Genomic DNA, 11671 nt, shown 5'->3' on the forward strand with positions numbered 1-11671 from the left:
CTCACTCCGGGGCGCTCCACAGGCAACGACGAGAGCAGCTGTCACCTGGGCCCACGCTGCCCTGAGCAGTGCACCTGCGTGGAGACGGTGGTGAGATGCGGCAACAAGGGGCTCCGCGCCCTCCCCAAGGGCATTCCCAGGGACGTGACAGAGCTGTGAGTACCCCGCACACCCCGCAGTCCCCCAGCACACCCGCCAGGCTTTCCCCGCCATGTCCCACGCAAGGCTGCTCAGGGGAGATGGCAGCAGAGCCTCAGCCGGGGGCCCGCAGCAGCTTGGACAGGGGACAGATAGGAAGCACTCCTCCCCACGCCTCCGCCTGGCAGATGACAAGTTGCCGACCCCCCAGAACACAGTGGGGGGGTTATCGGCTATTTCTCTGTACTCCCCCCGCCCCCCAGACCCCCGCGCTGCCCTCTGCCTTCTAGACTCCCCTGCCGTCTCTCAGTCTGACCCCAGACAGCACGGGGAAATCGTCAAAACATCCGCTCCCCACACACTTCTAGGAGGATGATCCTGTTCTACCTGAAACAGCCCATTTCACAGATGATTCTTAGTTCTGAGTCCTGTTCACTCTCCACCGAGGAGCCTTATTCCAGAGCCCAAACTCCTCAGGGGTTCCTTCTGCCCCAGAGGCTCCCAGTTAAATGAAAGGGTCGTTGTTCCCTTCCTGAAGAGCCCTTACTCTCGTGGGGAAAACCTTTCTCTGCCCCCTGGAGAGCTCAAACCACCCCCAGGCAGGGCGGCCTCTCGGGGACGTGCCAGCAGCAGTGCCGCTGGGCCGGGCGAGCGTCTCACACCCGCGTGGCCAGCACAAGCCGTGTCCACTCTTGGGTTCCTCCCTCCTTCGTCCATTCACTCAGCACACATATTGGGTGCCTCGTGTGTCAGGGACTCCGCTACCGTGGGAGACAACTGTGAGCAAAACGGTGTGACCCCCTCCACTCGTGGGGTCACGATTTATGGGAGGGAACTTGGCTCGATCGTCTCAGGAGCTCCTGTGAGATGAAGAGTGTGCACAAGAGAGGGACAGGTTGCTGTGGCATCGCGAAGTCGAGACGTTTGACTCCCACGTGACGACCACAGAGCTGCTGTGGGGAGATGAAGCTGGGGCTCAGTCTGAAGGGAGGAGCAGAAAAGGAGGGGGCCAGGGGTACTGCTCCAGACGGAGGAGGCCACATGAGCGAGCACAGGGCCTGCGCTGGGAGAGGGCAGAGCCAGGCGAGGGACCTTCAGAAATCTAGTGCCCAAGCAGGAGACACACTCGCCACCAAACCTCAAGCTTGCACTCTCTCCCCTGACCCTGGGTGCTCCCCGTCCTCCTGGGCAGCCTGTGCCCTCAGACGCAGACTCCTCCAGGGGGTGTTCTTCACTGGCAGGCTCTGCCATTGCCTCCTGGGGTGCAACCTGAGTGTGCCATTGTCTTGGAATAGGAAGTAGGTTCCTGGGTATGTGTCACGGCTCCTGGCATCTCCTAACACTCAAGGAGGTTGTAACCAGAGCTACTGGCCCAAGGAAAGGAACGAAGGTCTAGATAGTCACTAAGAAAATACACCTAGGCCCTGGGTTTGGCTGGGGCCGTGTCCTCGGAGATCTGTGTGGGCCAGTGCCAAGTATGCGGTGAGCTCCACGCTGTGCCTGGGGGCGGGGAGGCGGGGGACTGCAGAAAATGACCCAGATGTGGGCCTCCTCCCTGGGCTAATCGAGTGCCAAGTGACACACGTCAAAGAGAAGAAAATGCCATGAAAACAGGCCTGCGATGCTTTTCCCCAAAGCTCCTGAAACAGAGATTGAAATAACAAAGATAATTGGCTATAATTACTAAGTAAACTTCAGAGCTTTGGGAGGAGACCTGATTTCCTGCTTTGGAAATGATGATGCTTCCCCTGGCCAGATGTGGTTTGCAGAGCTCACCGAGGAGAGTGGCCCTCACCTCTGTCCCCGTACCATCTCCTGGAGGGGAGAAGTGGGGGCAGAGGACAAGAAAACAGATGCCAGAGGACACGGAAGCTGCCAGGCCCAGCAACCTGCGGCTTGGAGGCCTCTGGGTCAGGGACATCGCTGAGTCTAGAGTCAGTGTTTCGAACGCTGGCCTCCCAGCTCCGTCGGGCATCATTATTTATCTAAAGCAGAGTTGCCCACTTACACAACAAAATTACAGTTAATTCACTGAGAAGGAGAAAAAACAAAGTTACGTAGCATTTCTCCAAAGAGCAGGGTGCGGGAATCTGTCGCATGCACGAGAGAGCAGGGCCGTGCTGTCTGTGGGAAGCGATTCTCCCGTGGGCCCTCCCCGCCGGCTCTCGTTTGTGTCTCCGTGTTCTCTCTTCATGGGCGACGCAGGCCAAGCGGAGACCTGCCTCCCTCGCACTGGCTCGGTCAGGCCTTGCGTGTTGTCACTGAATGATGGCTGCAGCGCCACATCCCCTCTCGTTCACGACGAAGACCTTTCGGAGAAGTAAAAACCACCTCCCAAGTCTGATCTTTGCAGAGCAGCCCAGTCAGGATTAGGAAGCAGTTTAGTCTGACCCCCTAGCCCCATGCTCCTGTCCATTACCCCGGAAGTTCTTCAACTTTGGGGTCACAAGACCCCTTGACATTTTTTAAAAGCATCGTGACCTCTAAGAACTTTTATTTATGTTGATTATATCTATCGATATTTACCATGTTGGAAACTACAACTGAGACTCTTTTCAACTATATATTTGTTAACCCGTTTAAAACAATAACATATTTATAACATGTTTACATAAATACATACTTTTATGAAAACCAAACCAAAAGAAATTTCATTGAGAAGAGTGACATTATATTTTTGTAAATGTAATAGGAGAGACAGCTGGATTTTCATATCCCTCTAACATTCATTTTTTTTGTGATACGTTGTTTTGGGTGAAGTACAAGAGGGAAATCTGGCTTCACGCAGATACGCAGTGAGGAAAGGGAGGGGAACTTTAACAGCCTTTTCAAATAATTGTGAATTTTCTCCTTGGGTGATGTGCCCAGTGGCGGTTTCTCAAAGGCTCGTTGCCGTGTGGGACCCAGCACCCTGGCAGTGAACTTTTCACGCTCTCGCACTGAAATGCACAGGCGTCTGCCGCTGCCTGAACGGGACGTTCCCCCACGCGTGATCTTACGGCTGCACGCGGCGGCCACTGGGAAATGCTGGCTCACTGTGTCGTGCAGCCCAGCCCCGTGCCGACACGTTGCATCACATACTGTCAGAACGGTCACAGCCCTCCAGAGCCCGCCGGCCTCGTTGAAAAAGCCTTCAAGTAAAGGGCCGCTCTCAAACTCAATGTGGCAGTGACGAGTTTTCTAAAATTTTAATTTTCAATTGGAAACTTAAATTTTATCATTGGCAACAAATACTATCAGTTTTCCTTGAAATGACAAGCTCGCTCTGTTTATTTTCGAGAAATTGTCTACTAAATACCCACCTCAAAATAGCCTGTTTGCTAGTCATTCTTTTAAGTAAAAATAGTATTTTTGGGGGGAAAGGCTAGTTCAGCTTGTAACTCAGGTACACAATTCCTTTTCCTCATGACAACCAACATCCTTCATATGCAGGAGAAATGCTTTATACACATTTCCCATTTTGTCACACAGAATATTAAAAAGATGTGTGCTCAAGGGTTGAGATTTAATGTAATTAGCAGGGTTTTTTTTTTTTTTTTTTTTTTTGCATCATCAAGGCCATCATTAAGTGAAACTGGCTGTTTTTTTAAACCTACAAATGAATGGAGGTAAAGAATACAGTAACCACTGATACCATTTGGTGTCACTGCCTTGATTCATACTGAGATTCCAGAAGTTTTATTCACACAGAGCAAAAGGAAAACAATGATTTAATCTAATTGCAAAAATAGTTTCAGCCTCATAGACCCCCTCAAAGAGTCTAGGGACTACCTGCCCCACCCCCGCCCCGCCCCTGGGGCCTGTGCATAACACTGAGAACCATGAGACCATTACTCATGAGCAGGCAAAGAATACACAGGACACCGGCTAGAAGTTGAAAAGCAAGCCTACAGAGTCCGAATGAAAGCAGAGCAGAAGCAGCTGTGGGACATCTCAGCCCCCAGGATCACGGACACAGATACTCTGTGCAAAGGTCGGGCTTCATCGGCTTCATCGGCTTCAGAAAGTTCCAGTATTGCTGTGCTGTGATCCCTCTCGACTCAGGCTTGCCATTCTAGAACTTAAACCTAAGAATCTGTTTGCTCCCATTTAAGGAAATGTTTACTAACATCAGGCCCCCAGGTCCTGGAAACAAACTGCAAGCCTACATCTCCCCGAGGACTCTCCCCGAGGAGGACAAGGACGAGGCGGGGATCTAGCACCCCTGCCATGATGCTGTAGGTACCTGTCAGGGGTTCCGGCTGGGTCTGTCCTGACAGCTGGACCTTCTCTAGCAACACCAGCTTTCTCTCCCCTCCAGCACTGGTCAGGCTCGCCAGAGCACTTTATAGAGCAACTGCCCAGTGACTACATCCTTGCCTTTCTGTGGCCCAGGGAGAGGGACAGAAATTGCCTGCAGCCAGCTGGAAGGGGCGACCACATCTTTAGAGAGCGGGCTGGCTCTGGGTGCAGCAGCATTTAGGAGGTCTGGCACAGGCTCTGGGAAGATCTTAGCAGATGGCCTCAGTAGAGGACACTTCTAGGCTCTTTGGCAGTCATGACCATCTGCGGGGGGAACCGAGGGAGGCCTGAGCACAGGCTGAGAGCTGAGCGAGCCCCCTTCACTCCATCGAGTGTTTATCGACTCCGTTGTGCCAGATACTGTCGTGGGAGCTGGGAGCACAGCAGCCAATGCAACAGATAAGACCCCTGACCTCAGAAGCTTGGAACAGGGGAGAAAGACAATAAGAACGCTAAGCAGTAAATTAGGCATTTCGCATAGGGAGTAGAAAGAGCATGTTCTGTGAAGGCAACAAGGTTATACGATCTTACAGTCAAGAAGCCGAGAAGGCCATGAGATGGAGCGGATGGAGCAGCAAAGACGCCGGGGTGTGGTGGAAGGCCGAGGGGGGCTGCGTAAGGTCTCGTCGGCCGTGGTGAGGGCCGGCTCTTTATCCCAGGGGAATGAGGGAGCCGAGGAAAAGTTCCAAGCAGGAAGGTGACATGAACCGATTCTCATTTCAGAAAAATTATTCCAGAGGGAAAATAGAGAATAGACAGCAAGAGGCTGGTTATTTGTCTTTCAGTAATCGTACGTGCTCTTGGATGGAGCTCTGTGCGCACGCGTATAATGTGTACATTCAGAGTGTACTGAACACTAGCGTTCCAGGTACTGCTCCGAGAGCTTTCCACAGAGACTCATTTAATCTTCGCAATCTCTTCAAGGTGGTGATTGTTATAAGCCTCATTTTATAGATGAGGAAACACAGCTCAGGGCGGTTAAGTAACTTACCCAAGGTCACGCAGCTGTTAGCTGGCGGAGCCAGGATGTGAGCCTCAGCCGCCTGAGTCCTGAGCTGCTCCCACATCGCCCGGGCCGTGGCCGGGCCCCTGGCCTGGAGTGGGGGCTCCTGGGAGGTGGCTGCCCTGCTTCTCGTTCACTGTTCAGCGTGTGCAGGAGTTTCTTGTGGGGCACCTGTCAGCACCACAAAGCTCGGAACAGGAACAGGGGGCATCCATGCGTTCACAGGGATCCGTGTGGATTTTCGTGCTTTGACTCCTGCGCTGAGATAGAGCATTTAACACAGGTCAGCACAAAGGTCAGCCCACCGGAAACGCTGTGGTGGTTCTAAGACGGGTGTGGCCGAGCACAGTCTTCTGGAAGGTCCCCAGGGCTGCAGGCTGCAGGCTGCAGGCTGCAGGCAACCTCGGAGTTCAGAGTTGTCACGAGGGCCTACAAAGAGCTTTCCCACACAGCCACATCTGCGTTTCTGAAGCGAAGCCTTTTGCTTCCACGTCTTTGGAGCTGGGGTGCCAGGTGGCCAGGGATGTTCTGCACTCAAAGCCACTCCCACGCAGCCCCACCTGCGCGTTCTGGGGTTTTCATCACATAAACAATGTTTCCTGAGCATCTGCTGTAGCCGACTAGTGTACGAGATGCTGTGGTGAGCAAAACAGACTGGGTTCTGCCCCATTAACCACAGAATCACACTCAGGATGTCACCGCGGAGGTTAAACGCTGTGAAGAAAATGTACTGAGAGCTTTGGGAACCTGTCATGTCTCCAGGGGCTGTGGGAAAAGATATCGGGGAAGCGATGCTTCAGCTGAGATCTAAGCGTCTGTGGGAGTGAGCTAGGCAGGAGGGAGAAGAGGGGCTCGCACGTGCAGGGACGGCCTGTCCCCCTAGAGCGGCAGGGGGCCTCTGCGGAGGAGTAAGCTCAGTGGAGTTGGAACCAGAGGTCAAGGGAGAGTGTGCTGTGCATCGAACCCGAGACGGAGACAGACTCTGGTGGTTAACGTCGCGTCAGCTCGGCTGGGCTGTGGTGCCCTATCGCTCGGGCAAACCCCAGCGAGATGTTGCCATGAAGGTGTTTTGTAGATTCGATTACATGTACAGTCGGTAGGCTTTTTAAATAAAGGAGGCTACCTGAGGTAGGGTGGAGGTGGGCCTCATATAATCAGTTGAAGGCCTTAAGAACCAAAAACTGAGGTTTCCTAGAGAAGAGGGAATTCTGCCTCAAGACCGTAACATAGAAATCCTGCCCAAGTTTCCAGTTTGTCAGCCTGCCCTACAGATTGAAGACTTTCCAGCCCCACAGTGGCACAAGCCAATTTAAATAAATGTCTGTTCTTGATAGGTAGGTAGGTGGGTAGGTGCCGGACAGACAAAGATATTGACATAGCTCGGTAGCTACTCCTCTGGCAAGTAGTGGGAGCCAGTGGAGGATTTTAAGCAGGAAGAGAGGCCGATCTGATCTGACCAGCACAGCGCCGACCAGCACAGCGCCGACCAGCACCACCGGCAGGCTGGGCCCAGAGGCTCCAGAAGCATCTGCATTCTGGTGCCCGTCCTCCAGGGCCCTGAACCTCCCTGTCTCAGAGGAGAGTGCTGAGGAGAGGCCAGTGGAACTGTGGCCAGTGCGAAAAGCCACTTGCTTGCTGTGTGATCTTGGCCAAGTGTTTTAACATCTCTGAACGTCTGTTTCCTCAACAGTGAATCCCTGCCGCATAAGAGTATCGTGAGGGCTGGGCACAAAGTGGGTACTTTTATTCAACAAATATGTCTTGGACACCTACTGTGTGCCACTCTGTACACAGTCTTGGGGAGGTTCAGCACTGGGCAGTTTTAGACAAGAGCCTGCCATCGTGGAGCTTAGCAGTCCAGGGGAGAAAAATGTCATTCACACAAATAAACACTAAATGACAAATGTAGTGTGTGCTATGAAGGGGAGAAAGCCCCTGTGAGGGACGAAACCGGGGGCCCAACCTCGTCTGGAAGGTCAGGGAAGGCGTCTCTGAGAAGATGACAGTGTGTGCCGTGTCCTTTGCCGGGTGTCACTCTGTACTTCTATTCCAGGTACCTGGAAGGAAACCACTTAACGGCTGTGCCCAGGGAGCTGTCCGCCCTCCGACACCTGACACTTATGTAAGGGGCCCGGCTTCGCGTGGGACCTTCCGTTCTCTCTCCTGGGAGTTCAGGAAGGTGGCGTGGAGAGTGAGTGAGGACGGTGCTGCAGGCTTCCAGCATGTCTGCACCCTTCTCCCCGGGTGGGGCAGGGAGAGGCGCTGGGAGGAACAGGTCAGCCTGATGTGCCAGGGCTCACCCTGTGAGCACCACGTGCAGAAATACCCAGCGTCCGGCATCGCGGGCCAGCCGCATCACTTCCCGCTCCGCATGGGGGCAGGTGGGTGAGCCGAGACCCCTCAGTCTCCAGTTTCTTGCCAGCTGTGGCTGCCCGCACGATCGCCAGAAGCATAAGTGGACATTTCTTCTTCCTCCTCCTTTAGTTGCCCAGACGTGTTCTCAGTAGATGGTTGGAACTGAGGTTCCTTCAGATGGTAGCTGCTGCTGACTCCAAGTCGGCCAGGGCCCAGGAAAAACCCCAGACGAGGAGCAGGGCCCCTGGGTGTAGGTGGGACCCAGGAGGCCAGGTGGTCAGTGGCCTTTGTTCCTCAACAGCTTCCCTGCCTTGCCAAAGAGGGACCCAGGAGGGTGCGAAATAATTCCTTGGCTTGTGGTCATTGAAAGATGCCTCTGTCTGCTTAGGGGGTGAGGAGCCCACCCACAGTGTCCCCCTTGGGAACATGGGGGCCACTGAGGAAAGGTGGAAGAAAGCCACCTGCATCTTATCCAGCCTGGCTCCCCAGCCACGCCCGAAACCAGCCTCCAGGTGACGATTTCTCAGCCTCGGCACTATGGACATGTGGGGCCCGCTAACTCTTGATTGTGGAAGCTGTCATGGGCGCTGTGGGGTGTCCCTGACCTCCACCCGCTAGGTGCCAGGAACTCCCTCCTGCTAGCAGCAACAACCAAAAATGTCTCCAAATATTGTTAAACGTCACTGGGAGAGCAAAGCTTCCCTCTTTAGAACTTTCTGCTCTAGAGCCACGGCTTTCAACTTCAGCTGATTATAGGAATCACTTGAGTAGTTCGTTTGGATTTTTTAAAATACTGATGCTCAGGCCCACCCTAGACCAGTTAAATCAGACTATCTGGGCGTGGAACCCAAGCCTCAGAGGATGTGAAAGCTCCCTGGGTGATTCTAATGTGCAGCTAGTGTGGAAAACCACTGCTCTGAATACCTGTCCCTGAGGAGAAGCTGCTGGAGGTTGTAGTTGGCAGAGGACGGCACCCTACCCACCTCATTCCCCCTAAAAGAGAATCCGATAAGAGGAATAAATGAAGAGGTAGAGCGTAGAGAGACAGTTAAAGGAAGAATTGATCAGGAAAAAATAGTACTAGAATCAGGAGAGATTAGTCTCTTAGGTGTTATGTTTTGCTGATAGAATAAAATGAGTGAATAGACATGTAATGGAATGATTGAATAGCTGAATGAATGGGTGAATGAATGAACAGCAATCATTTGAATGATTTATTGAATAAACATTGAATTAAAAAAGAACATTTGGATAAATAGATGGGTAGATGAATAGGTGGGTAAATCGATGGATGAGCAGATGGTCAGATGGTTGGAAGGAAGGAAAGAAGGAAGGAGGGAGGGAGGGAGGAAGACGAAGGATGGGTGGCATGCGTGAACGCTGGGCAGGACCCCCTTTGGCTACGACCCACAGTAAAGCGCGACCCTTTTGTTTTACTTCTCTAGTGACCTGAGCAACAACAGCATTGGCGTGCTGACCAATTACACCTTCAGTAACATGTCTCACCTCTCCACTCTGTGAGTACAGCGAGGTGCTGGCATTAAGGGGCCTGTGCCATCCTTTCCCCTGTCCCCTCAGGCGTAGGTCCTCTGCTCTCGTGACCCTCAGAGCTGTGGCGGCCCCTGCATGGGGCAGACCTTCATCATCCGAAGGACATAAAGCAGGTCCGAACTCCACTGCTGGGCAGTTAGAGAGGAACTGGCCCCTAACTGCTTCCGAGAAAGGCCCTCCTCGGGTGCCACTGCTTCGTGAATTTCTTTCCCAGCAGAGTTTCCCTCACAATCACATTTCATCTGGCCCATCTATGCCCATTAGCTCCGCAAGGTGGGAGCCCTCACCACCTGACAGTAGTGGAGGTGACGGCAAGGCTGGTTAGGGGGCCGCCTGCCAAGGAGCAGGGGAGAAAGCGGGGCGATGACGCCAGGGAGCATCCCGGCGTGATGGGAGGGGGTCTCTTCCCTTTACTGTCGGGTGCTTTTTGTCAACACAGTAAAGTGGGGAATGTAAACCATTTGCTTTGACTGGTCCACAGCGTGGACAGGGCTCCCGTGAGTAGCCGAGATAGGAAGGGCCAGCAGGGCACCGTGTCCTTTTCTGCAGGATCCTGAGCTACAACCGGCTGCGCTGCATCCCCGTCCACGCCTTCAACGGGCTGCGGTCTCTCCGAGTGCTGTGAGTACCCAGAGCCCCGTCCTGCGCCGGGAGCAGCGGGCACTGCTGACGGCTCCTTCCCGCCCCGTCCTTTGCTCAGCACCGCCTCTGCCCCCCCCCTCCCAACACCTCCCCACCCGGCACCCTTTTGTGCTCAATGGGGTGAGGAGAGCATTCGCTTACAGTCAGCCATTCCCACGCCCAGCCCACTGCCACTGTGGAACCTCGTGCACATCACGCACCCCTCTGAGTCTCTGCTGCTTTGCGGGTAGAGTAGGGTCAGGAGGGCCACGCAGTTTTATTCTGCACACGAACAGCACAGTGTGTGGCACGGAGCCGCTGTCGCGATGGTCGTTATTTCACAGTTGGTCCCCCTGGCTTCAGAGGGGCGACGCTAACACTGGGAACCTCTGCGGACACCAGCCGGGACACCAGACCACGAGCCGGAAGCCCAGGGCCAGCCCGGCTCACAGATAGCTACCAGTTAGCCATTGTAGGGGACATTCATAGAATATCTTCTGAAAAAAATGAAGTTTTAGTAAGTTTCCAACATTTAAATATCGGGAGGTTTCTCATACAAACTAATTTCTACCCTCTCTTGGAAAATGGAGGTGCTTGGCCATCCCCAGGGCTCCCCTTGCATTCCTGCCTGGCCAAGCAACCTCCCCACCCTTTGGCCGGGGTTATGCAGTCTGCAGCCTCCACACCTGTGACCCCCACCCCACGTCACCTTATGACACCTGCCTGGCCCTGTTCTCCGCATGCCATGAGGCAGAGGGAGTCACCCGCTTTGTAAGCCTGTCTCCGCCCCTCCCCAGCTGTGTGTCTTCTCATCCATAAAATCAGATAATAATGCTAATTGCCTCACAGGCTCTTGTGAGGATTAACTGAGATACTGTACGTAAAGCACTTAGCAAAGCCCTGGCCCATGGTAAACACTTCAGAAATATTCCTTTGCCATTACCATTCCCACATTGGCACTCGCAAGAGACGGAATAGCACCTCACTGCCACCCCCAACCCCAGATTTGGTGCCTTCCCATCTGGCACCTCTGTTCTTGGCCAAGGGGAATGCTTCAAACGACGCTGCCGTGAGAGCGGAGATGCCAGACGCGCTGCCCCAAACCTGTCAACTTCTCACCTTTCTGGCCCGTTATTACTATAAAAGCGATACCCATGTTTGGGGGTGCTTTTCATGGCCGTCGCCTCATATAAACTTTTGCAACAGTGCTGGGAGGTTGAGAAGATCATGCCCATTTTTTCAAATGGGGAAACTGAGGCCCGGATTGGCGAAGTAACTAGCCCAAGCCCAGCAGGCCCAGCAGGCCCAGGAGTCAGATTGCAGAGCCCAGCCTGACTGGGCCCTGGGGCCCCTCCCAGAACGCATCAGCAATCAGCAGACAGCACCCAATGAGCTGGTCCATTCTGGAGCCTCCAGGCTGATGTGATTTATTGAGGCCCTCAAAACACCAGTGTCAGCGACAACTCCGCCACATGTCATCTGTGCTGTTATTAAAAATCAATTCTCTGGGGGCAAAGAAGTGCCCGCGCTGACAACGTGCAATCTGTTATTGTCACTTATTTATTATCCACCTTCTCTGGAGAGTTGGAGAATGGAAACCTCAGCAGAACCATTTCCCTGTTCCCACTTGAACACAGTGGGCACTGGGCTCTGCTCATCGGCCAGGGCTGAGGCTGGACCTGCTGCCCCCTCACCTCCCACCGCCCCCCCTCAATCCCAACT

The 11671-nt window shown here is 53.7% G+C and overlaps 1 protein-coding gene across 1 annotated transcript in view; it reads left to right on the top strand.

Annotated features, from left to right (window-relative positions):
- Positions 1 to 11671, top strand: part of SLIT3 (slit guidance ligand 3) — a 563294-nt gene that overhangs the window by 509781 nt on the left and 41842 nt on the right. Inside the window, exons 20-23 of the mRNA XM_011356694.2 lie at positions 23 to 155; positions 7476 to 7544; positions 9223 to 9294; positions 9878 to 9949. Of these exons, the coding sequence (XP_011354996.1) occupies positions 23 to 155; positions 7476 to 7544; positions 9223 to 9294; positions 9878 to 9949 (346 nt within the window). The remainder of the gene's footprint in view (positions 1 to 22; positions 156 to 7475; positions 7545 to 9222; positions 9295 to 9877; positions 9950 to 11671) is intronic.

This window comes from Pteropus vampyrus, unplaced genomic scaffold, assembly GCF_000151845.1.
Source record: "Pteropus vampyrus isolate Shadow unplaced genomic scaffold, Pvam_2.0 Scaffold30, whole genome shotgun sequence".
Classification (NCBI taxonomy): domain Eukaryota; kingdom Metazoa; phylum Chordata; class Mammalia; order Chiroptera; family Pteropodidae; genus Pteropus; species Pteropus vampyrus.